At 44.6% G+C, this 27,781-nt stretch overlaps 2 protein-coding genes across 6 annotated transcripts in view; both read left to right on the forward strand.

The window, feature by feature from the left end:
- Positions 1–426: 426 nt before the first annotated feature.
- LOC143724546 (solute carrier family 35 member E2A) lies at positions 427–27,527 on the forward strand. The gene is made up of 9 exons (XM_077217687.1): positions 427–697; positions 1,652–1,997; positions 2,529–2,664; positions 5,192–5,319; positions 19,303–19,423; positions 20,049–20,102; positions 20,254–20,326; positions 21,466–21,611; positions 25,850–27,527. The coding sequence occupies exons 2-9, from the start codon at positions 1,718–1,720 to the stop codon at positions 26,085–26,087; spliced, it is 1,176 nt and encodes a 391-aa protein (XP_077073802.1). The 5' UTR covers positions 427–697; positions 1,652–1,717; the 3' UTR covers positions 26,088–27,527.
- A 150-nt stretch (positions 27,528–27,677) lies between these two features.
- The window catches only part of cdk11b (cyclin dependent kinase 11B), a 44,189-nt gene continuing 44,085 nt past the window's right edge, over positions 27,678–27,781 (forward strand). For 4 of the 5 annotated variants that reach the window (XM_077217667.1, XM_077217669.1, XM_077217671.1 and 1 more), the window contains exon 1: positions 27,678–27,779. The gene's annotated coding sequence lies outside the window, so the exon portion shown is untranslated. The remainder of the gene's footprint in view (positions 27,780–27,781) is intronic. The other variant, XM_077217673.1, reaches the window with a different exon arrangement.

Below are 27,781 nucleotides of genomic sequence, written 5' to 3' on the forward strand. Positions count from 1 at the left end.
CATTTTCTAAATCTTTCGGGTCAGAAGTTGCCTTGTTAGTTTTCTGCTGTTACACTTTTTTTGTCAGATTTTCATTGTAAGGATATTAATTTTGATTATACTGTATTATTACTTTGTCTTCTGGGTAAGTTTCATCTTCACAAAGCCAGAACCATTCTCCTGATTCTAGAATATTCTCCTGTGATATAAAGTCCCTTTTTACTTTAAGAAAATATCAAAACCTTTTAACTCAACGGTTTCTAAAACATATAATATCCTTGAGTCTGTTTTAAGGAACCTTTAATTTTTCATATTGACAAAATGTAATATAGTATTGATTTGTGTAGCCTAATTTATTCTCTTATGATTTCTCCCATCTGTTTCTCTGGACTGTTAATGTCTGTAATCTTTGATTTGCAATAAAAAAAAGTCCAACTTCCGCATCTTGACGTTCATGTAGTTTTTCCAGTCAAAGCTGCGCTCTAATTGCGCAGGGCGATTGAAAACAAAAGCATTTCCTCTTTGTTACACTGCGCAGAGTCACGCAGCTTATGTACAGACATCAGAAAGAGTGAAGTGCAGTGAAGACGTGTCGATAGATCCCAATCCTCATGATTTATCCTGAACTTCAGCCACTGCTTCCAGGAGAGAATGTGAAAGACCTCCGAAGATGAAGCATGTTTCGATGCGGATTAAATGTCTCGGATGAACACATTGGGTAGAGTATCATGTTTCTATTTTAACAGTATCACTTCATCTTGTTGTTTGTTCCGGCAGATATCTTGCATGAAGCGGAATGAAGTCTTGACTGATCTTTGTTCTTTATGTGTAATGTATTGTTTTAAAGAAATACTAGCATAAAATATAGGCTTTTAGTTCCTTTAAATAACCATTAGCAAAATTAAACAAATAGATTAGACAAACATACAAGACATAAGTGCATAAACCAGCATGGAGGACACATTCTTGAATATATAACATTAATAAATACTCAAAAACTATTTGAACACTCACTTAAAGACATGTGTAAAAAAGTAGATTGGCAAGGTCCTACTTTATATTAATTGCCTTTAACTATTATGTGCTACGATTTGAATAAGTAATTTGATACAATGCGCTTATTGTGTGCATACATGTTTTTAAAAATACCTGAGGTGACATTTCTGAAACAAACCGGTCACACATAATCCATGCTGTTTGTCATTTATTAATGTATGTGGATACATAATGTACCTCATGCTTTCGTGTTCATACACACCCATCTGCTTTACATAATAGTTGGACACGATCCGTTTAATTAAGGTGTGGCATGAAAGGGAAGATTTACACGTGTCTTTTCTTCTCTATTGTGTCTTATCCGAGTGAAACGCTTACCGGACAAGAACAAATGTGGGCGGGGCTTGATTGTGTCTGTGGGGAATTGATTGTATGGTCGTGGTTTGCTATTGGCTGATCTCATGTGAGTGACAGGTTGCCCTGCCCACATCATCAGAGAAGAGATCCTGCAAGAGGAAGTTGTTCTGATTCAAGATTATTAAAACAATAATGATGTGCACCGATCAATAATTTATAATAAACACTGTGATATTAAACAAATTTAAGATGATTTTAACAATCTATTACATCGTGACGATCTGGAGTTTTGGACTAGCTTATTTCCCTGTGTTTGCAGATGTCCTTCTCATGTGTTGTGTGATTGCTTCATTACTCCTGGAGTTTGCCACCATCTTCCCGCACCATGGCCGGCAGCGAGCGCTCAGGGAAGTCCTCGTTCTGGCCCTCGTTCGGCAGCTTCCGGCCGCGGCAGGAGCGGGTGATGCTGTCCCGCAGCGAGAGCACGCCGGGAGAGCCGGTCCTGAAGATCACCATCACCGAGACCACGGTGATCGAGGCCGACGCCGGCGTGTGGAACTCCAGGGCTCTGACGTACCTGGCGCTCTGGTACTTCTTCAGCTTCTGCACGCTCTTCCTCAACAAGTACATACTCTCTCTGCTGGAGGGAGAGCCGAGCATGCTGGGTAGGTTTCCCAGATGTGTCACGCAATTACGCTCTGATTTAGCCGTTTGTAAACGCTGATTCTCAAACAAAGATAAGTGCAATAAACCTCTGTCTTGGCAAACAAAGCATGAAAGTGAACTTGGCCTCTATTAAGCAATGAGGGAAGAACACAATCAGATCGAACTTCACCACAAAATAAATAAAAAATTATTTCCAGGGTTCCCATGTGAAATAAGATTAAAGTCCCCCTATAGTCAATAATTTTATCGCTTAAAAATTAATCTTTGATCACCAAAAATACATATTTAGACATTTTTTGATGTATTGGGAGTTATTTTGAAGCCTTTAATATAAAGCACGTCTCATGTTTCGGACAAGCAAAAGCTCAGTCTGTGTCCGCAGCTATTTTGTGCAAAGTGTAGTTTAATATTTTCCCTGAATTCTGACCTGAAATGTTTCCATGATATTAACTAGATTTAACTAAAACATAACTTATTAGTCTTTTCCTTTGTGCACTGAATGCATGTGTTTGTCTGCATGTGTGTGTTAGGAGCCGTCCAGATGCTCTCCACGACTGTGATTGGCTGTGGTAAGATGTTGGTGCCGTGTCCGCTTTACCAGCACAAGTCCCGCGCCGAATACCCCTCCAACTTCATCATGATCATGCTGTTTGTGGGACTCATGAGGTGTGTATGTGTGTACGACACACACAACTCTATTAAAGGATTAGTTCACTTCAATAAATCGGCCATTTTATAACAAAATAAACATTTATATACTTTATAAACACAAATGCTCGTCTTGCACTAGCTGTGATGCGACACACATTACGTGATCAGGTTGAAAGGTCACGCGTGTTCCGGTTCAGAAATGTAGAGTAGAGCGAAAAACTCCAACTCATTTTCTCCTCCAACTTCAAAATCGTCTGACATTGTAGTTTTATCTTTTATTTATTTATTTGATGTACATGAGGTTTGATTTAGTCTTTGCACGTTGGCTTTGCAAACACTGGGTCTGCTCTTACACCTACATCACGCTTGACCTTTCACCCTGATCACGTAATGTGTGTCGCATCACAGCTCGTGCAAGACCAGCATTTGTGTTTATAAAGTATATAAATGTTTATTTTTGTTATAAATGTCCGCTGGTTTGTCTAGATCAGACTCTTATTCCTCGGCTGGATCGTGTCGAGACTTTGAAGCTGCACTGAAACTCACATTTGGACCTTCGACCCGTTGGACTCCATTGAAGTCACTATATGGAGAAAATCCTGGAGTGTTTTCCTCAAAAACCTTCATTTCTTTACGACTGAAGAAAGACAGACATGAACATCTTTGATAACGTGCGGGAAAGTAAATTATCAGGAGATTTTAATTCTGAAGTGAACTACTCCTTTAAAGCTGTTTAGTGTGAGATGTGAGGATTCTCTACACAAAATATATGTGATGTGATGTTGCCAGGGCTGGACAATAATTCAATATCAATATATATCGCAATATTTTTTTTTTCGATAACGGTGATATGATTTTTAAACACATTTTCGATATTTCAATATACATTGCAGCATTTGTCACTGACTGATGTTAGGCGCGCAGGCGTCAGAAAGAGCAGAACACAATTGGCTACTTCCCTGATGACGTACACCACAGACACGCAGCCACTGCTCAGAGCAGCGGATCTCCAACGCGGCACGTTTCAGCCACAGAATGAGCGCCTCTGACCGCAATGCAAATGTGACTGAACGAGCTTCCACAAGTGAGGAGAAAGCAGACGAAATAGTTTATAAGAGAGGAAAGACTAATTCAGTGGTATAAATTCAGTGGTGTTTCGGTGTTTCAGCGTGCTGCAAAATGTGCCGGAGTGCGACTGCCGAGTCCGACTAGCAGCGGGAACACATCAGACGAGGATCAGGAGATAGACTGTGCCGATGCGCGCGTCCGCGGCCAGGAACGTCGCGTCCACACTCTAAAAATAGCTCACCGAAAGTTCTAATGAGCAGGTATCGCTCCCTGTGAATGTCCTGACGCGCGCACACACACACACACGACGCGCAGAATTCAGTTCTCTTTCTTTAGCGCTTGAATAATAACACACACATTTATGCCAATTTGTCCGTTTTGTCAATTGTATCCTCACAAGAACAGTCTAAATGAAAGTTAAGAGTAGCCTAAATGAGAAAATTAAATGCGTAAGATCCTCTCATCAGCGACAGATCTTAAAGGGACAGCAGCCAATTCTGTCTGTCAGTTAAGTTAACCGAAGAACAAAGGGGAACAGAGCAAATTACTCACTGATCTTGTCTAAAGAACGTGTGTAGCTTTAATAAGGATTAATCTATATTTAATTTATAATTTATGCAGTTCAGACTATTTGATAACCTTATTCAATTTCTGTATATTTCAGTTTTATTTACACACAAAACATTAATGGTGAACATTTTTGACTTTATAAAATGATTATCTCAAGTCTTGAAAAAATTAAGACATATTTTTGTTATACATAGTTTAGTAGCCTACTTTTATTTTTATCATTTTAATCAACTTAATTATTTCCTGGATTTTGTAACACCATAGTCCCTAAATGTATGTAAATGCAGGAAATGGGATTTAAATCGGAAGAAAATTCCCCCATTTTGTGTACCAAATGTTGCACAAATGTTATGGCAAATGTAGATTTAAAAACAGAAATGCATTGCCATTTTACATATTACATTGTCATTTTACAAATTACATTTTAAAACTGAATATTGCTACCCATATGCTTTCATAGTCTTGTAGCAGGTATTGAGAAGAGAATGTTATTGTTATGATGGGTTATTTCATTGCTTCATGTAGTTTGTTATGGTGCAGTAGCGAAAGACTCTAGCAGGTTTCATAGACTTGGCAAATTCATTTTTCAGAAGATTGTAGGAACAGACATCTGTTATGGGCGTTCTTGGCAGTTTTTCTGAGGCTTTTAAATTGTTCATATCGATATCGGAATTATATCGTATCGACCGAAATTAAGAAATATATCGTGATATAAAATTTGGCCATATCGTCCAGCCCTAGATGTTGCATATGTGTGTATTTAACATGAAAATGTCTGAGTGTAAAGTTGATGAGCGAGTATAAGAAATGCGAACTGTGCTTGGGATCTGCTGTGGCTTGATGGATTGAGGAACAGCAAGCAGTGGGACTGGTTTTACAGGCTCATTCTCCTTTGTGTCGTCAGGTTCACCACTGTGGTGCTGGGTTTGGTCAGTCTGAAGAATGTGGCCGTGTCGTTCGCGGAGACGGTGAAGAGTTCAGCTCCCATCTTCACTGTCATCATGTCCCGCCTCATTCTGGGAGAATACACAGGTGAACACACACACGACGGCTCAACGAGATCCTGCGCACGACTGACTGTGCTGTGCAAACACACTCTACTGACTGTGCAAACTCACGACTGACTGTGCAAACACACACTACTGACTGTGCAAACACACACTACTGACTGTGCAAACACACACAACTGACTGTGCAAAAACACACGACTGACTGTGCAGACACACACGACTGACTGTGCAAACACACACGTGCAAACACACACAACTGACTGTGCAAACACACACTACTGACTGTGCAAACACACACGACTGACTGTGCAAACACACACGATTGACTGTGCAAACACACACTACTGACTGTGCAAACACACACGATTGACTGTGCAAACACACACTACTGACTGTGCAAACACACACTACTGACTGTGCAAACTCACGACTGACTGTGCAAACACACACGACTGACTGTGCAAACACACACGATTGACTGTGCAAACACACACTACTGACTGTGCAAACACACACTACTGACTGTGCAAACACACACTACTGACTGTGCAAACACACACGACTGACTGTGCAAAAACACACGACTGACTGTGCAGACACACACGACTGACTGTGCAAACACACACGACTGACTGTGCAAACACACACTACTGACTGTGCAAACACACACTACTGACTGTGCAAACACACACTACTGACTGTGCAAACACACACTACTGACTGTGCAAAAACACACGACTGACTGTGCAAACACACACGACTGACTGTGCAAACACACACGACTGACTGTGCAAACACACACGTGCAAACACACACTACTGACTGTGCAAACACACACTACTGACTGTGCAAAAACACACGACTGACTGTGCAAACATACACGACTGACTGTGCAAACACACACGTGCAAACACACACTACTGACTGTGCAAACACACACTACTGACTGTGCAAAAACACAACTGACTGCGCAAACACACTACTGACTGTGCAAACACACACTACTGACTGTGCAAAAACACACGACTGACTGTGCAAACACACACGACTGACTGTGCAAACACACACGTGCAAACACACACTACTGACTGTGCAAACACACACTACTGACTGTGCAAACACACACTACTGACTGTGCAAACACACACTACTGACTGTGCAAACACACACTACTGACTGTGCAAACACACTACTGACTGTGCAAACACACACTACTGACTGTACAAACGCACACTACTGACTGTGCAAACACACACTACTGACTGTGCAAACAGACACGACTGACTGACTGTGCAAACACACACGACTGACTGACTGTGCAAACACACACATGTGCAAACACACACTACTGACTGTGCAAACACACACTACTGACTGTGCAAACACACACGACTGACTGTGCAAACACACACTACTGACTGTGCAAACACACACTACTGACTGTGCAAACACACACTACTGACTGTGCAAACAAACACTACTGACTGTGCAAACACACACTACTGACTGTGCAAACACACACTACTGACTGTGCAAACACACACTACTGACTGTGCAAACAGACACGACTGACTGTGCAAACACACACGACTGACTGACTGTGCAAACACACTCATGTGCAAACACACACTACTGACTGTGCAAACACACACGACTGACTGTGCAAACACACACTACTGACTGTGCTAACACACACGACTGACTGTGCAAACACACACAACTGACTGTGCAAACACACACGACTGACTGTGCAAACACACACTACTGACTGTGCTAACACACACGACTGACTGTGCTAACACACACGACTGACTGTGCAAACACACACGACTGACTGTGCAAACACACACGACTGACTGACTGTGCAAACACACACATGTGCAAACACACACTACTGACTGTGCAAACACACACGACTGACTGACTGTGCAAACACACACGACTGACTGACTGTGCAAACACACACGACTGACTGACTGTGCAAACACACACTACTGACTGTGCAAACACACACGACTGACTGACTGTGCAAACACACTCATGTGCAAACACACACTACTGACTGTGCAAACACACACGACTGACTGTGCAAACACACACTACTGACTGACTGTGCAAACACACACGACTGGCTTTGAAACACACACGACTGGCTTTGAAACACACACGACTGGCTTTGAAACACACACGACTGGCTGTGCAAACACACACGACTGGCTGTGCAAACACACACGACTGACTGTGCAAACACACTACTGACTGTGCAAACACACACAACTGACTGTGCAAACGCACACGACTGACTGTGCAAACACACACTACTGACTGTGCAAACACACACGACTGACTGTGCTAACACACACGACTGACTGTGCAAACACACTCATGTGCAAACACACACTACTGACTGTGCAAACACACACGACTGACTGTGCAAACACACACTACTGACTGTGCTAACACACACGACTGACTGTGCTAACACACACGACTGACTGTGCAAACACACACGACTGACTGTGCAAACACACACGACTGACTGTGCAAACACACATGTGCAAACACACACTACTGACTGTGCAAACACACACGACTGACTGACTGTGCAAACACACACGACTGACTGACTGTGCAAACACACACTACTGACTGTGCAAACACACACTACTGACTGTGCAAACACACACGACTGACTGACTGTGCAAACACACTCATATGCAAACACACACTACTGACTGTGCAAACACACACGACTGACTGTGCAAACACACACTACTGACTGACTGTGCAAACACACACGACTGGCTTTGAAACACACACGACTGGCTTTGAAACACACACGACTGGCTTTGAAACACACACGACTGGCTGTGCAAACACACACGACTGGCTGTGCAAACACACACGACTGACTGTGCAAACACACTACTGACTGTGCAAACACACACGACTGACTGTGCAAACGCACACGACTGACTGTGCAAACGCACACGACTGACTGTGCGAACACACACGACTGACTGTGCAAACACACACGACTGACTGTGCAAACACACACGACTGACTGTGCAAACACACACGACTGACTGTGCAAACACACACGACTGACTGTGCGAACACACACGACTGGCTGTGCGAACACACACGACTGACTGAATGTGCAAACACATACGACTGACTGACTGTGCAAACACACACATGTGCAAACACGCACTACTGACTGTGCAAACACACACGACTGACTGTGCAAACACACACGACTGACTGTGACTGACTGTGCAAACACACACGACTGACTGTGCAAACACACACGACTGGCTGTGCGAACACACACGACTGACTGAATGTGCAAACACATACGACTGACTGACTGTGCAAACACACACATGTGCAAACACACACTACTGACTGTGCAAACACACACGACTGACTGTGACTGACTGTGCAAACACACACGACTGACTGTGCAAACACACACGACTGGCTGTGCGAACACACACGACTGACTGTGCAAACACACACGACTGGCTGTGCGAACACACACAACACTGACTGTGCGAACACAACACTGACTGTGCGAACACACACTGTTGACTGTGCAAACACACACGACTGACTGTGCAAACACACACGACTGACTGACTGTGCAAACACACACGACTGACTGACTGTGCAAACACACACGACTGACTGTGCAAACACACACAACACTGACTGTGCGAACACAACACTGACTGTGCGAACACACACGACTGACTGTGCAAACACACACGACTGGCTGTGCGAACACACACAACACTGACTGTGCGAACACAACACTGACTGTGCGAACACACACTATTGACTGTGCAAACACACACGACTGACTGTGCAAACACACACGACTGACTGACTGTGCAAACACATACGACTGACTGACTGTGCAAACACACACGACTGACTGTGCAAACACACACGACCGACTGTGCAAACACACACGACTGGCTGTGCGAACACACACAACACTGACTGTGCAAACACACACAACACTGACTGTGCAAACACGCACAACACTGACTGTGCAAACACACACAACACTGACTGTGCAAACACAGACGACTGACTGTGCAAACACAGACGACTGACTGTGCAAACACAGACGACTGACTGTGCAAACACAGACGACTGACTGTGCGAACACACACTATTGACTCTGCAAACACACACGACTGACTGACTGTGCAAACACACACGACTGACTGACTGTGCAAACACACACGACTGACTGACTGTGCAAACACACACATGTGCAAACACACACGACTGACTGTGCAAACACACACGACTGACTGTGCAAACACACACGACTGACTGTGCAAACACACACAACCGACTGTGCAAACACACTCGACTGACTGTGCAAACACACACGACCGACTGTGCAAACACACACGACCGACTGTGCAAACACACACAACACTGACTGTGCAAACACACACAACACTGACTGTGCAAACACACACAACACTGACTGTGCAAACACACACAACACTGACTATGCGAACACACACTACTGACTGTGCAAACACACACGACTGACTGTGCAAACACACACGACTGACTGTGCAAACACACACGACTGGCTGTGCGAACACGCACAACACTGACTGTGCAAACACACACAACACTGACTGTGCAAACACACACAACACTGACTGTGCAAACACGCACAACACTGACTGTGCAAACACACAAAACACTGACTGTGCAAACACACAAAACACTGACTGTGAAAACACAGACGTCTGACTGTGCAAACACACACAACTGGCTGTGCGAACACGCACAACACTGACTGTGCAAACACACACAACACTGACTGTGCAAACACACACAACACTGACTGTGCAAACAAACACAACACTGACTGTGCAAACACACACAACACTGACTGTGCAAACACACACAACACTGACTGTGCAAACACAGACGACTGACTGTAGGAACACACACTATTGACTGTGCAAACACACAAGACTGACTGTGCAAACACACACGACTGACTGTGCAAACACACACGACTGACTGACTGTGCAAACACACACGACTGACTGACTGTGCAAACACACACGACTGACTGACTGTGCAAACACACACGTTCAAACACACACTACTGACTGTGCAAACACACACGACTGACTGTGCAAACACACACGACTGACTGTGCAAACACACACGACCGACTGTGCAAACACACACGACCGACTGTGCAAACACACACGACCGACTGTGCAAACACACACGACTGACTGTGCAAACACACACGACTGACTGCAAACACACACGACTGACTGACTGTGCAAACACACACATGTGCAAACACACACTACTGACTGTGCAAACACACACGACTGACTGACTGTGCAAACACACACGACTGACTGACTGTGCAAACACACACGACTGACTGTGCAAACACACACGACTGACTGTGCAAACACACACGACTGACTGTGCAAACACACACGACTGACTGACTGTGCAAACACACTCATGTGCAAACACACACTACTGACTGTGCAAACACACACGACTGACTGTGCAAACACACACGACTGACTGACTGTGCAAACACACACTACTGACTGACTGTGCAAACACACACGACTGGCTTTGAAACACACACGACTGGCTGTGCAAACACACACGACTGACTGTGCAAACACACACGACTGACTGAATGTGCAAACACACACTACTGACTGTGCAAACACACACGACTGACTGTGCAAACTAGTGTTGTCACGATACTAGAATTTCTAACTTCGATACGATACCTTGAAAAATATCGATATTCGATACCATTTTCGATACCACAGAGAAAAAAAACTGCCACAATATTAAGGGGGTCTTTTTTTTATTTAAAGCTAAATATTACAAGTCTAGAACATGACAATGAGGTATATTTTACATGAACAAAAATGTCCTGAGTTCTATCTGTTAATATTTTTTCATTGGACCAGAGCTAACATGATCCGTTGTGTTTTTATTACCTACTGTTATCAAAGATTAAAATATACTGTAACAAATGCATTGGTCATCGGTCATAAATGCTGGTTAATACATTAACTTAATTTGATGAACAGATTTAAACGCAAACGTGTGTGCATCACACGCGGAAACAATGCTCACTGGATCAGCATCTAGTCAAGTTACCTTTATTTATATATTGCTTTTAATAATACAGATTGTGTCGAAGCACTTAACTGTATCAAATTGGAGGATAGAGTGTCAGTAATGTATAATAATAAGGTTAAACATTCAATTTTCAGTTAAAGGCATTTCATTATTGAATTCAGAGATGCCATTGTCTAGCTCAGTTTAGTTTAATTAGTATATGTGTAATCAAATTGATGATAATCGCTAATGAAGGCAAATTGCAGAATTAAATAATAATTTTTGAATAAAGTTAAACAGACACAAGTTAATTTACATCTGACCACAGTTACAATATTTACTTGTCTACGATTCCTCAGTCAGATTATGTTAACTTTAAGAATTACAGTGAAAAAACGAAACACAGACTCATATCAACAACAATACTAGGCCATCTTGGTTAATGTTTCAGAAAAGTTAAAATGAGAAGAGTTACAGTGTTTTAGGATGTTTTTAGCAGTGGTGCAGGTCTGTCCAAAAAACAAACACCCCTGATGCTGAGCATATGCTTGCTAAATGGTACCCCTGGAGCCAATTCCTTAAATGTTTTCATCTATAAAATAATTTTACAAAATGAGTGATGAGAGGGATATTGATAGTCAAACAATCTTTTGGGTGCCCGCAGCCCGCTCGCAGTGTGAAGCGCGTGTCCGCGCTATATTCTCCGACATGCCCGCTCGCGGTGTGTAGCGCGTGTCCTGTCCACGCCATTCTCCGACTCCGACATGCCCGCTCGCGGTGTTCTTTATCAATCAACCAAAGCCGTTCGCGGGGACGCCGCACTCGCCATCTTTCCATTCACTTTTGCTATTTAACCAGAGCGAATGAGACGAGTGCGTCACGTGTGGTGTTTGTCAACGCGCCTTTGGAGAGAAGTGAAAGTGACTGCTCGGCTAGTATTGGTGTATCGATACTTCGGGAAATTAGTATTGGTACCGTTCAGATATTTCAGTATCGATATTTATCGAAATATCGATATTTTTGACAACACTAGTGCAAACACACACGACTGACTGTGCAAACACACACGACTGACTGTGCGAACACACACGACTGACTGTGCAAACACACACGACTGACTGTGCAAACACACACGACTGACTTTGCAAACACACACGACTGGCTGTGCGAACACACACGACTGACTGAATGTGCAAACACATACGACTGACTGACTGTGCAAACACACACGACTGACTGTGACTGACTTTGCAAACACACACGACTGACTGTGCAAACACACACGACTGGCTGTGCGAACACACACAACACTGACTGTGCGAACACAACACTGACTGTGCGAACACACTATTGACTGTGCAAACACACACGACTGACTGACTGTGCAAACACACACGACTGACTGTGCAAACACACACGACTGACTGACTGTGCAAACACACACGACTGACTGTGCAAACACACACGACTGGCTGTGCGAACACACACAACACTGACTGTGCGAACACAACACTGACTGTGCGAACACAACACTGACTGTGCGAACACACACTATTGACTGTGCGAACACACACTATTGACTGTGCAAACACACACGACTGACTGTGCAAACACACACGACTGACTGACTGTGCAAACACACACGACTGACTGACTGTGCAAACACACACGACTGACTGTGCAAACACACACGACGACTGTGCAAACACACACGACTGACTGTGCAAACACACACGACTGGCTGTGCGAACACACACAACACTGACTGTGCAAACACACACAACACTGACTGTGCAAACACGCACAACACTGACTGTGCAAACACACACAACACTGACTGTGCAAACACAGACGACTGACTGTGCGAACACACACTATTGACTCTGCAAAAACACACGACTGACTGACTGTGCAAACACACACACTACTGACTGTGCAAACACACACGACTGACTGTGCAAACACACACGACTGACTGTGCAAACACACACGACTGACTGTGCAAACACACACGACCGACTGTGCAAACACACACGACTGACTGTGCAAACACACACGACCGACTGTGCAAACACACACGACTGACTGTTCAAACACACACAACACTGACTGTGCAAACACACACAACACTGACTGTGCAAACACACACAACACTGACTGTGCAAACACACACAACACTGACTATGCGAACACACACTACTGACTGTGCAAACACACACGACTGACTGTGCAAACACACACGACTGACTGTGCAAACACACACGACTGACTGTGCAAACACACACGACTGGCTGTGCGAACACGCACAACACTGACTGTGCAAACACACACAACACTGACTGTGCAAACACGCACAACACTGACTGTGCAAACACGCACAACACTGACTGTGCAAACACAGACGACTGACTGTGTAAACACAGACGTCTGACTGTGCGAACACACACTATTGACTGTGCAAACACACACGACTGACTGTGCAAACACACATGACTGACTGACTGTGCAAACACACACGACTGACTGACTGTGCAAACACACACGACTGACTGACTGTGCAAACACACACGTGCAAACACACACTACTGACTGTGCAAACACACACGACTGACTGTGCAAACACACACGACTGACTGTGCAAACACACACGACCGACTGTGCAAACACACACGACTGACTGTGCAAACACACTAGGGGTGGGGGAAAAAATCGATTCTTAGATGCTTCGCGATACGGACGTGGACGATTCTGAATCGATTCACAAATGTCAAAAATCGATTTTCAAATAAAAAAATATTTTTTTTTTTTTTTAGATATGTAGCCTATTTATAATGACGTAATATTGACGGAACGCAAAAGTCGGAACTCTGAAGCGCGGAAGTGCAGTGCCCGGACCGTCTGTCTGTGGCGTGCGCACATAACAGAGACGCGATGGCTGAGCGCGAAATCCAAACACCCTCCTCGTTAAAAGCTGACGACGTGTGGAAATATTTTGGCTTCTATGAAGTTGAAGGGGGAAAGGAGCTGGACAAGAGCCACACTAGTTGTAAGCTTTGTAGAATAAAACTAAAATATTTCGGCAACACGACAAATATGAGAAGCCATATGACACGTTTCCACCCAGAGGAGGAAAAACACTCGGCTGTACCAGAGCCGTTTCTCTCTATGGCTCTGGGCTGTACGTGTTCAGACGATTTCTGCTGCCTTGTCGAAAAATGCCACCCAAACGCGAATGGATCACAGATAATGTTGATTCATTCTCTATTGTTTCCATAATGGTATAAATCTCACAATATTATGACATTGTTATTTCATTTTAATCAGGGTAAGTGTATGGGGGGCATATTTTGATATTTTAAATGAACTAGCAATTATCACATTTGATATAACAAGTAAAAATTATATTATTATATGAAATAAAATTATAATAAAATTCGAAGTTAAGAGTACAGTATAATGTACTGTTTTTATTTTTAAATCGGGTGTGAAAAGTAAAAATTATCATCAAATATTCATCTTTGACCTGTCAAAGTTTCTTACAAGTCTCCACAGCAAGGATGCATAGATTTATGGGCGTGGTAAGCAGAAGAAAAATGAGTCTGCACATGTGCATAACCAGTAAGTAGCACATCTCAATGGGTAGCATGAATCGTCAGAACACCTGTTGTTGTTATATTATTAATTTACTACAAGTATGCTCATGCTGCTAGTTCAAGCACACATTTATTTTCCTGTTGGTTCTTTGCAATTTTAATAAAATATATTGTACTTTAATTCTTTATGGGTCATTACTTTTTACTTTTAAAGCAAAGTATTTATATTCACACACACACAAAAAGATTCAGATAATCGATAATCGCTTTAGAATCGAATCGCAGGCCTCTGAATCGTAATCGAATCGTGAGGTGCCTCGAGATTCCCACCCCTAACACACACACGACTGCCTGTGCAAACACACACGACTGCCTGTGCAAACACACACGACTGACTGTGCAAACACACACGACTGACTGTGCAAACACACACGACTGACTGTGCAAACACACACGACTGACTGTGCAAACACACACGACTGACTGTGCAAACGCACACGACTGACTGTGCAAACGCACACGACTGACTGTGCAAACGCACACGACTGACTGTGCAAACGCACACGACTGACTGTGCAAACGCACACGACTGACTGTGCAAACGCACACGACTGACTGTGCAAACGCACACGACTGACTGTGCAAACGCACACGACTGACTGTGCAAACGCACACGACTGACTGTGCAAACGCACACGACTGACTGTGCAAACACACACGACTGACTGTGCAAACACACACGACTGACTGTGCAAACACACACGACTGACTGTGCAAACGCACACGACTGACTGTGCAAACGCACACGACTGACTGTGCAAACGCACACGACTGACAGTGCAAACGCACACGACTGACTGTGCAAACGCACACGACTGACTGTGCAAACACACACGACTGAAACACACACGACTGACTGTGCGAACACACGCGACTGACTGTGCAAATACACGACTGACTGTGCAAACACACACGACTGACTGTGCAAACACACACGACTGACTGTGCAAACACACACGACTGAATGTGCAAACACACACGACTGACTGTGCAAACACACTACTGATTGTGCAAACACACACGAATGACTGTGCAAACGCACACGACTGACTGTGCAAACGCACACGACTGACTGTGCAAACGCACACGACTGACTGTGCAAACGCACACGACTGACTGTGCAAACGCACACGACTGACTGTGCAAACGCACACGACTGACTGTGCAAACACACTACTGATTGTGCAAACACACACGAATGACTGTGCAAACACACACGACTGACTGTGCAAACACACACGACTGACTGTGCAAACACACACGACTGACTGTGCAAACACACACAACTGACTGTGCAAACGCACACGACTGACTGTGCAAACACACTACTGATTGTGCAAACACACACGAATGACTGTGCAAACACACACGACTGACTGTGCAAACGCACACGACTGACTGTGCAAACACACTACTGATTGTGCAAACACACACGAATGACTGTGCAAACACACACGACTGACTGTGCAAACGCACACGACTGACTGTGCAAACACACACGACTGACTGTGCAAACACACACGACCGACTGTGCAAACGCACACGACCGACTGTGCAAACGCACACGACCGACTGTGCAAACGCACACGACTGACTGTGCAAACGCACACGACTGACTGTGCAAACACACTACTGACTGTGCAAACACACTACTGATTGTGCAAACACACACGAATGACTGTGCAAACACACACGATTGACTGTGCAAACACACACGACTGACTGTGCAAACACACACGACTGACTGTGCAAACACACACAACTGACTGTGCACACACAACTGACTGTGCAAACACACACGACTGACTGTGCAAACACACACGACTGACTGTGCAAACACACACGACTGAATGTGCAAACACACAAAACTGACTGTGCAAACACACACTACTGACTGTGCAAACACACACGACTGACTGCAAACACACACGACTGACTGTGCAAACACACACTACTGACTGTGCAAACACACACGACTGACTGTGCAAACACACCCGACTGACTTTGCAAACACACACGACTGACTGTGCAAACACACTCCTGACTGTGCAAACACACACTACTGACTGTGCAAACACACTCCTGACTGTGCAAACACACACGACTGACTGTGCAAACACACCCGACTGACTTTGCAAACACACACGACTGACTGTGCAAACACACACGACTGACTGTGCAAACACACTCCTGACTGTGCAAACACACACAACTGACTGTGCACACACAACTGACTGTGCAAACACACACGACTGACTGTGCAAACACACACGACTGACACACGACTGACTGTGCAAACACACACGACTGACTGTGCAAACACACTCCTGACTGTGCAAACACACACGACTGACTGTGCAAACACACACGACTGACACACGACTGACTGTGCAAACACACACGACTGAATGTGCAAACACACAAAACTGACTGTGCAAACACACACGACTGACTGCAAACACACACGACTGACTGTGCAAACACACACTACTGACTGTGCAAACACACACGACTGACTGTGCAAACACACACGACTGACTGTGCAAACACACACGACTGACTGTGCAAACACACCCGACTGACTGTGCAAACACACCCGACTGACTGTGCAAACACACCCGACTGACTTTGCAAACACACACGACTGACTGTGCAAACACACACCACTGACTGTGCAAACACACCCGACTGACTGTGCAAACACACACGACTGACTGTGCAAACACACCCGACTGACTGTGCAAACACACCCGACTGACTGTGCAGACACACACGACTGACTGTGCAAACACACCCGACTGACTTTGCAGACACACACGACTGACTGTGCAAACACACACCACTGACTGTGCAAACACACCCGACTGACTGTGCAAACACACACGACTGACTGTGCAAACACACCCGACTGACTTTGCAAACACACACGACTGACTGTGCAAACACACACCACTGACTGTGCAAACACACCCGACTGACTGTGCAAACACACACGACTGACTGTGCAAACACACCCGACTGACTGTGCAAACACACCCGACTGACTGTGCAGACACACACGACTGACTGTGCAAACACACCCGACTGACTTTGCAAACACACACGACTGACTGTGCAAACACACACCACTGACTGTGCAAACACACCCGACTGACTGTGCAAACACACACTACTGACTGTGCAAACACACACTACTGACTGTGCAAACACACACAACTGACTGTGCAAACTCACACAACTGACTGTGCAAACTCACACAACTGACTGTGCAAACACACACGACTGACTGTGCAAACACACACGACTGAATTTGCAAACACACACAACTGTCTGTGCAAACACACACGACTGACTGTGCGAACACACACGACTGAATGTGCAAACACACACAACACTGACTTCGCACAGTCAGTAGTGTGTGTTTGCAAAGTCAGTGTTGTGTGTGTTTGCACATTCAGTCGTGTGTGTTCGCACAGTCAGTAGTGTGTGTTTGCAAACACACACGACTGAATGTGCAAACACACACTACTGACTTTGCAAACACACACTACTGACTGTGCGAACACACACTACTGACTGTGCGAACACACACGACTGAATGTGCAAACACACACAACACTGACTTTGCAAACACACACTACTGACTGTGCAAACACACACGACTGACTGTGCAAACACACACACGACTGACTTTGCAAACACACACACGACTGACTGCAAACACACACGACTGACTGTGCAAACACACACGTGTGCAAACACACGTGTGCAAACACACACGTGTGCAAACACACACGACTGACTGTGCAAACGCACACGACTGACTGACTGCAAACACACACGTGTGCAAACACACACGACTGACTGACTGCAAACGCACACGTGTGCAAACACACACGACTGACTGACTGCAAACACACACGTGTGCAAACACACACGACTGACTGACTGTGCAACACATTTCAGAGTAAAATAACCGGCTGTAGAAGTGTTTTACAGAGAAACGAGTATGTGAACTTAGCATGTTTCCTGAATATATGCAAAGGTATCTGTATGGTTTAGTAGAGTGAAAGTTACATACAGCACCTTTAATGTATAGAAAGCGGAATAACACCGACTTGACTTCTTTTGACTTGAGCCAGTAATCAATCGTCTAGAAGCCTGATCAACTGTTTGTGTTTGTGTGTGTGTGTCAGGTTTCTGGGTGAACGTGTCTCTGATTCCTGTGATGTTGGGTCTGGCGCTCTGCACTGCTACTGAGATCAGCTTCAACATGCTGGGATTCTCCGCCGCGCTCTCCACCAACATCATGGACTGGTGCTGCACACACACACACACACACACACACACACACACACACACTCTACTTCACACGCACACACACGCTCACACACTCTCCTTCACACGCGCACACACACACACACACACACACACACACACTCTCCTTCACACGCACACACACACACTCTTCCTTCACACACACAAACACACTCACACACACTCTACTTCACACGCACACACAAGCTCACACACTCTCCTTCACACGCGCACACACACACACACGCTCACACACTCTCCTTCACACACACACTCACACACTCTTCCTTCACACACACAAACACACTCACACACATTCTACTTCACACGCACACACACGCTCACACACGCTCACACACTCTCCTTCACACGCGCACACACACACACACGCTCACACACTCTCCTTCACACGCGCACACACACACACACGCTCACACACTCTACTTCACACGCACACACACGCTCACACACTCTCCTTCACACACGCTCACACACTCTCCTTCACACGCACACACACACACACACACACACACACACACACACACACACACAGCTCACACACTCTTCCTTCACACACACATACGCCACAGTAAACCTCATCTAATGCACACTCTCCCTCTCTCAGCTTACAGAATGTGTTTTCCAAGAAGCTGCTGAGTGGGGACAAGTATAAGTTCAGGTGAGTGCTGTAGATTTGTGTGTGTGTGTTCAGTGTTGTACGCCAGGGGGCGCTATCACGCCTCTTCTGGAAGAGCAGAGACTCTTAAATCTAAACACAGGTGAAGAAACATGAAGCACTGTGATGTGTGTTTGTGTGTGTGTGTTTGTAGTCCTCCCGAGCTGCAGTTTTACACCAGTGCCGCTGCTATGGTCATGCTCGTTCCCGCCTGGATCTTCCTGATGGTCAGTCCCTGCACACACACACGTCCGAGACCCGCTTTTATTAAACGCTGGCCGCATCACTAACATGTTAACAACACACATCCAACCGACATAAAACAACTATCCCTTTAATAGCAGGTAAATGGCAATCTTGTAAAATGTAAAGAAAAATAATAATAAAAAAATAGATAATTTGATGATAATTAATTATTTTATTAATTAACTCAAATAAATTGATTAAGATAAAACATTGTATTTAAATAAAAATACATAATGAATTTGATTGAAATAAATGAATTAAAATAATACAATTTGATTTAAATGGAAAATACATAACCACATAAAAACATTTAAATGAAATAAATAAATAAAATGATTCAAATAAAACACAATAAAACTACATAACTAAAAACATTTAATAAAAAAAGATTAGTATACATAAAATTAATTTAATAAAACTAAATAAATACAATTTGATTTAAATAAATAGAAAAGCAGTGTAAGATGTAAAAATAAGAAATAAATAAAAATGATTAGGATAAATAATATTTGATTTAAATAAAAATAAAAAATAACTACATAAATAAAAACATTTAATTAAAAGAAATAAATTTAAAAAAAAAATAATACAAGCGATTAAAATTAATTTAATAAATAAAATGTGATTTAAATAAAAAATAAATAACCCAATATTTAAACGCATGTTATTACACAAAATAAATAAAATGATTAAAATAAATATTTTATTTAAATATAAGTTAATAACTACATAAACAAAAACATTTAATTAAAAGAAATAAGCAAAAAATAAAATAAATACATTTTGATTTAAATAAAAAGTAAATAACTATAGAATTAAAATCATTTAATTTAAATAAATAATGATTAAAATAAATAAAAAGTAAATAAAGTAAAATAAAATAGTAATTTAAGTAAATAAAATTAATACATAAGATAAAAAGAAAAGTAGTGTAAAAATAAATAATTAAATAGAATTAAAATAAAGGAAATTGGATTTAAATTCTTACACATGATTGAAATAATTTAATCAAAGTAAATGTATAAACTCACATCTAGTCGGGGGAGAAAACATGCAATGATGTAGTAATACATAGTAATACTCGTGACTTTATGCATGCTGATGTGTGTGTGTCCCGCAGGATCTGCCGCTGATCGGGAAGAGCGAGAACAGCTTCAGTCTCTCTCAGGACGTGGTTCTGCTTCTGCTGTTCGACGGCGTCCTCTTCCACTTGCAGAGCGTCACGGCCTACGCGCTCATGGGCCGCATCTCACCCGTAACATTCAGGTGCGCCTCATTCACACACTCTCACCCGTAACATTCAGGTGCGCATCCTTCACACACTCTCACCCGTAACATTCAGGTGCGCCTCCTTCACACACTCTCACCCGTAACATTCATGTGCGCCTGCTTCACACACTCTCACCCGTAACATTCATGTGCGCCTCCTTCACACACTCTCATCCGTTACATTCAGGTGCGCCTCCTTCACACACTCTCACCCCTAACATTCAGGTGCGCCTCCTTCACACACTCTCACCCGTAACATTCAGGCGCGCCTCCTTCACACACTCTCACCCCTAACATTCAGGTGCGCCTCCTTCACACACTCTCACCCGTAACATTCAGGTGCGCCTCCTTCACACACTCTCACCCGTAACATTCAGGTGCGCCTCCTTCACACATTCTCATCCGTAACATTCAGGTGCTCCTCCTTCACACACTCTCACCCGTAACATTCAGGTGCGCCTCCTTCACACACTCTCACCCGTAACATTCAGGTGCGCCTCCTTCACACACTTTCACCAGTAACATTCAGGTGCTCCTCCACACACTCTCACCCGTAACATTCAGGTGCGCCTCCTTCACACATTCTCATCCGTAACATTCAGGTGCGCCTCCTTCACACACTCTCACCCGTAACATTCAGGTGCGCCTCCTTCACACACTCTCACCCCTAACATTCAGGTGCGCCTCCTTCACACACTCTCACCCGTAACATTCAGGAGCGCCTCCTTCACACACTCTCACCCCTAACATTCAGGTGCGCCTCCTTCACACACTTTCACCCGTAACATTCAGGTGCTCCTCCTTCACACACTCTCACCCCTAACATTCAGGTGCGCCTCCTTCACACACTCTCACCCGTAACATTCAGGCGCGCCTCCTTCACACACTCTCACCCCTAACATTCAGGTGCGCCTCCTTCACACACTCTCACCCGTAACATTCAGGTGCGCCTCCTTCACACACTCTCACCCGTAACATTCAGGTGCGCCTCCTTCACACATTCTCATCCGTAACATTCAGGTGCTCCTCCTTCACACACTCTCACCCGTAACATTCAGGTGCGCCTCCTTCACACACTCTCACCCGTAACATTCAGGTGCGCCTCCTTCACACACTTTCACCAGTAACATTCAGGTGCTCCTCCACACACTCTCACCCGTAACATTCAGGTGCGCCTCCTTCACACATTCTCATCCGTAACATTCAGGTGCGCCTCCTTCACACACTCTCACCCGTAACATTCAGGTGCGCCTCCTTCACACACTCTCACCCCTAACATTCAGGTGCGCCTCCTTCACACACTCTCACCCGTAACATTCAGGAGCGCCTCCTTCACACACTCTCACCCCTAACATTCAGGTGCGCCTCCTTCACACACTTTCACCCGTAACATTCAGGTGCTCCTCCTTCACACACTCTCACCCGTAACATTCAGGTGCGCCTCCTTCACATATTCTCATCCGTAACATTCAGGTGCGCCTCCTTCACACACTCTCACCCCTAACATTCAGGTGCGCCTCCTTCACACACTCTCACCCGTAACATTCAGGCGCGCCTCCTTCACACACTCTCACCCCTAACATTCAGGTGCGCCTCCTTCACACACTCTCACCCGTAACATTCAGGTGCTCCTCCTTCACACACTCTCACCAGTAACATTCAGGTGCGCCTCCTTCACACACTCTCACCCGTAACATTCATGTGCGCCTCCTTCATACACTCTGACCCGTAACATTCAGGTGCGCCTCCTTCACACACTCTCACCCGTAACATTCAGGTGCGCCTCCTTCACACACTTTCACCCGTAACATTCAGGTGCTCCTCCTTCACACACTCTCACCCGTAACATTCAGGTGCGCCTCCTTCACACATTCTCATCCGTAACATTCAGGTGCGCCTCCTTCACACACTCTCACCCCTAACATTCAGGTGCGCCTCCTTCACACACTCTCACCCGTAACATTCAGGTGCGCCTCCTTCACACATTCTCATCCGTAACATTCAGGTGCGCCTCCTTCACACACTCTCACCCCTAACATTCAGGTGCGCCTCCTTCACACACTCTCACCCGTAAGATTCAGGCGCGCCTCCTTCACACACTCTCACCCCTAACATTCAGGTGCGCCTCCTTCACACACTCTCACCCGTAACATTCAGGTGCGCCTCCTTCACACACTCTCACCCGTAACATTCAGGTGCGCCTCCTTCTCACAATCTCACCCGTAACATTCAGGTGCGCCTCCTTCATACACTCTCACCCGTAACATTCAGGTGCGCCTCCTTCATACACTCTCACCCGTAACATTCAGGTGCGCCTCCTTCACATACTCTCACCCGTAACATTCAGGAGCGCCTCCTTCACTCACTCTCACCCGTAACATTCATGTGCGCCTCCTTCTCACACTCTCACCCGTAACATTCAGGTGCGCCTCCTTCACACACTCTCACCCGTAACCTTCAGGTGCTCCTCCTTCACACACTCTCATCCGTAACATTCAGGTGCTCCTCCTTCAAACACTCTCACCCGTAACATTCATGTGCGCCTCCTTCACACACTCTCACCCGTAACATTCATGTGCGCCTCCTTCACACAATCTCACCCGTAACATTCAGGAGCGCCTCCTTCACTCACTCTCACCCGTAACATTCATGTGCGCCTCCTTCACACACTCTCACCCGTAACATTCATGTGCGCCTCCTTCACACACTCTCACCCGTAACATTCAGGTGCTCCTCCTTCACACACTCTCACCCGTAACATTCATGTGCGCCTCCTTCATACACTCTCACCCGTAACATTCAGGTGCTCCTCCTTCACACACTCTCATCCGTAACATTCAGGTGCTCCTCCTTCAAACACTCTCACCCGTAACATTCATGTGCGCCTCCTTCACACACTCTCACCCGTAACATTCATGTGCGCCTCCTTCACACAATCTCACCCGTAACATTCAGGTGCGCCTCCTTCATACACTCTCACCCGTAACATTCAGGTGTGCCTCCTTCACACACTCTCACCCGTAACATTCATGTGCGCCTCCTTCACACACTCTCACCCGTAACATTCAGGTGCGCCTCCTTCACACACTCTCACCCGTAACATTCATGTGCGCCTCCTTCACACACTCTCACCCGTAACATTCATGTGCGCCTCCTTCATACACTCTCACCCGTAACATTCAGGTGCTCCTCCTTCACACACTCTCATCCGTAACATTCAGGTGCGCCTCCTTCTCACAATCTCACTCGTAACATTCAGGTGCGCCTCCTTCACACACACTCACCCGTAACATTCAGGTGCGCCTCCTTCACACACTCTCACCCGTAACATTCAGGTGCGCCTCCTTCATACACTCTCACCCGTAACATTCAGGTGCTCCTCCTTCACACACTCTCATCCGTAACATTCAGGTGCGCCTCCTTCTCACAATCTCACCCGTAACATTCAGGTGCGCCTCCTTCACACACTCTCACCCGTAACATTCATGTGCGCCTCCTTCACACACTCTCACCCGTAACATTCATGTGCGCCTCCTTCACACACTCTCACCCATAACATTCAGGTGCTCCTCCTTCACACACTCTCATCCGTAACATTCAGGTGCGCCTCCTTCACACGCTCTCACCCGTAACATTCAGGTGCGCCTCCTTCACACGCTCTCACCCGTAACATTCAGGAGCGCCTCCTTCACACACTCTCACCCGTAACATTCAGGTGCGCCTCCTTCACACGCTCTCACCCGTAACATTCAGGTGCGCCTCCTTCACACACTCTCACCCGTAACATTCAGGTGCGCCTCCTTCACACACTCTCACCCGTAACATTCAGGTGCGCCTCCTTCACACAATCTCACCCGTAACATTCAGGTGCGCCTCCTTCACACACTCTCATCCGTAACATTCAGGTGCTCCTCCTTCACACACTCTCACTCGTAACATTCAGGTGCGCCTCCTTCACACACACTCACCCGTAACATTCAGGTGCGCCTCTTTCACACACTCTCACCCATAACATTCAGGTGCGCCTCCTTCATACACTCTCACCCGTAACATTCAGGTGCTCCTCCTTCACACACTCTCATCCGTAACATTCAGGTGCGCCTCCTTCACACACTCTCACCCGTAACATTCAGGTGCGCCTCCTTCACTGTTGTGAACTGCACAAATGTGATGTGTGTGTGTGTGTGTGTGTGTGTGTGTGTGTGTGTGTGTGTGTGTGTGTTGTGTGTGTGTAGTGTGGCGAGCACCGTGAAGCATGCGCTGTCCATCTGGCTGAGTATCATCGTGTTCAGTAACTCCATCACTCTGGTGTCTGCGGGTGGGACGGTGCTGGTGTTCGTGGGAGTCCTGCTGTATAACAAAGCCAAGCAAATGCAGAGAGACACGCTCGTCCAGCACGCTCTCAGCCAATCAGCGGAGGCCGAGCACAAGCACATGACTCACGGTGGTGACGGCGCCACGTCTGCCAAATGAACCTGCGTTCCTTTAAACTCGATGAAAGCTGGCTGTGGGCCCAAAACGCAGGAATCAATAATCAAAGCTTCAGGTTTCACAGGGATCATGTCTCACTGTATATATCTGTGGTTTTGGGACCCAATAATTCTGCTTTTTGATGGTTTATTGACAACCAAAAGAGACTTAAAGAAACGTTGCAATATCGAATGGTGTTTCTACATGTGAGTGAGAGACTCTCACCAGCAATGTCCAGCTTGTATTTTACCTTAAAATCAAAGAGCTATATTTTGCATTAAGATGATAAAGCCTGTTTTTAAGGCCACTTTCTTTTATTCCTACTGGTTCATTGTCAAGAAAATAATGTCAAAAATCTCAAATTAGGGTTTGTGCAAAAATACATTTTGATTTAAGGTGAAATATGACAAATGTTTCTCCAAGAGTATTTTGTAAAGGCACTATTTCTTATAAAGTTAATTTACTGATCTCTCATTCCACAAAAGACAAGCAGGTTTTGTATATATGATTGTTGCAAACCACAATCCAGCCTTTGTTTGATCTCGTTTAATCGCCTGTTTCTTTACAGGAAACTGACAGAATTGTTTTCCTTCTTGTCTCTTGTTTTGTCTCTGGCCCATCAGAGATTTACATGTTTGAGCAGTTTTAAGATTGTGTCCAGAATATAAACTGACTTGAAGTTTCCCTGTGTTTTTCTGCCTTGTGGATGAGAGGATTTATTCCATGTTTTATCTCTGAGAAGCAGAAGATTTGTCAAATATTGATGAAATGGCGAGGTTATGTATGTCTAAACTGTGGTGGCTTGATATAAAATGATGTACTGTACGTTTTGACAATGTACAATAACCACTAATGGGAATTGTCTGTATAATTTGGTCTTTATTTGTGCATTGATAACATTTTGATTCAAATGAATTTTGCATTTCTTTATTAAATGTATACAGTGCAACATTTGTGCATTTTTTGCAGCTAAAAGATCAACTACACCTAGCTAAACCCCAGCTAAGGTCCCCAAATATTATTATTACAATATTATTATTGTACTCGGGTTTATTTCACACAAGGCCTTAATTATTATTCTATATTTGCCTATTTTTAGGCCAATAACATTTTGATCGACTACATCTTGTGAAATCATACTTTATGTAGTATTATTTTACATAATTTGAGAAACAAGAAATAAACGAGTAACTAAATTAATAAACGTTAAAAAAAAAATAAAGATCAAAATATGTCCACGTGGTACATGTTTCTCTGCGCTGGGGACGAGCGACCAATCACATTCTTCTGTGATTACGGAGGAATGTGAAATATTCTTAATATAATGTAAATTATTAGATTTGATTACACACGTCAAAAAAACTGTTTTAATGACATGTAACTTTAAAGCTGCTTTGTAATAAGAACAACAAAAACAATAATAAAATCATTAAATACATCAAATCGTGTATAAGCTTGTGTTCTTATTGCATTCGTTTTTCTACCAATACAACAAATGGTCAATGTCAAAGAGAATTACTTTAAGAATCATATTTATATACATATTGTTGTGTGCAATCCACTGAAGCGCCGGCAGGTGGCAGTGTGACGTCATCGACATTTGCAAACCGCATCGACCTGGAAGTAATTGGCCGGAAGTAGGAGGAAGTGATTTTTTTTTCCCGGTGTTGTGAAAACGCGCCGAATAAATCACAGGT

Source organism: Siphateles boraxobius, unplaced genomic scaffold, assembly GCF_051911475.1.
Source record: "Siphateles boraxobius isolate OS27281-9 unplaced genomic scaffold, OSU_SipBor_1 75, whole genome shotgun sequence".
Classification (NCBI taxonomy): Eukaryota; Metazoa; Chordata; class Actinopteri; order Cypriniformes; family Leuciscidae; genus Siphateles; species Siphateles boraxobius.

Bases quoted from the DNA above. Each gene is read 5' to 3' on its own strand.
- LOC143724546 (XM_077217687.1), top strand. From the start codon at position 1,718: ATGGCCGGCAGCGAGCGCTCAGGGAAGTCCTCGTTCTGGCCCTCGTTC. The intron at 1,998-2,528 runs GTAGGTTTCCCA...TGTGTGTGTTAG, and splicing joins GGGAGAGCCGAGCATGCTGG to GAGCCGTCCAGATGCTCTCC. The intron at 20,103-20,253 runs GTGAGTGCTGTA...GTGTGTTTGTAG, and splicing joins GGGGACAAGTATAAGTTCAG to TCCTCCCGAGCTGCAGTTTT.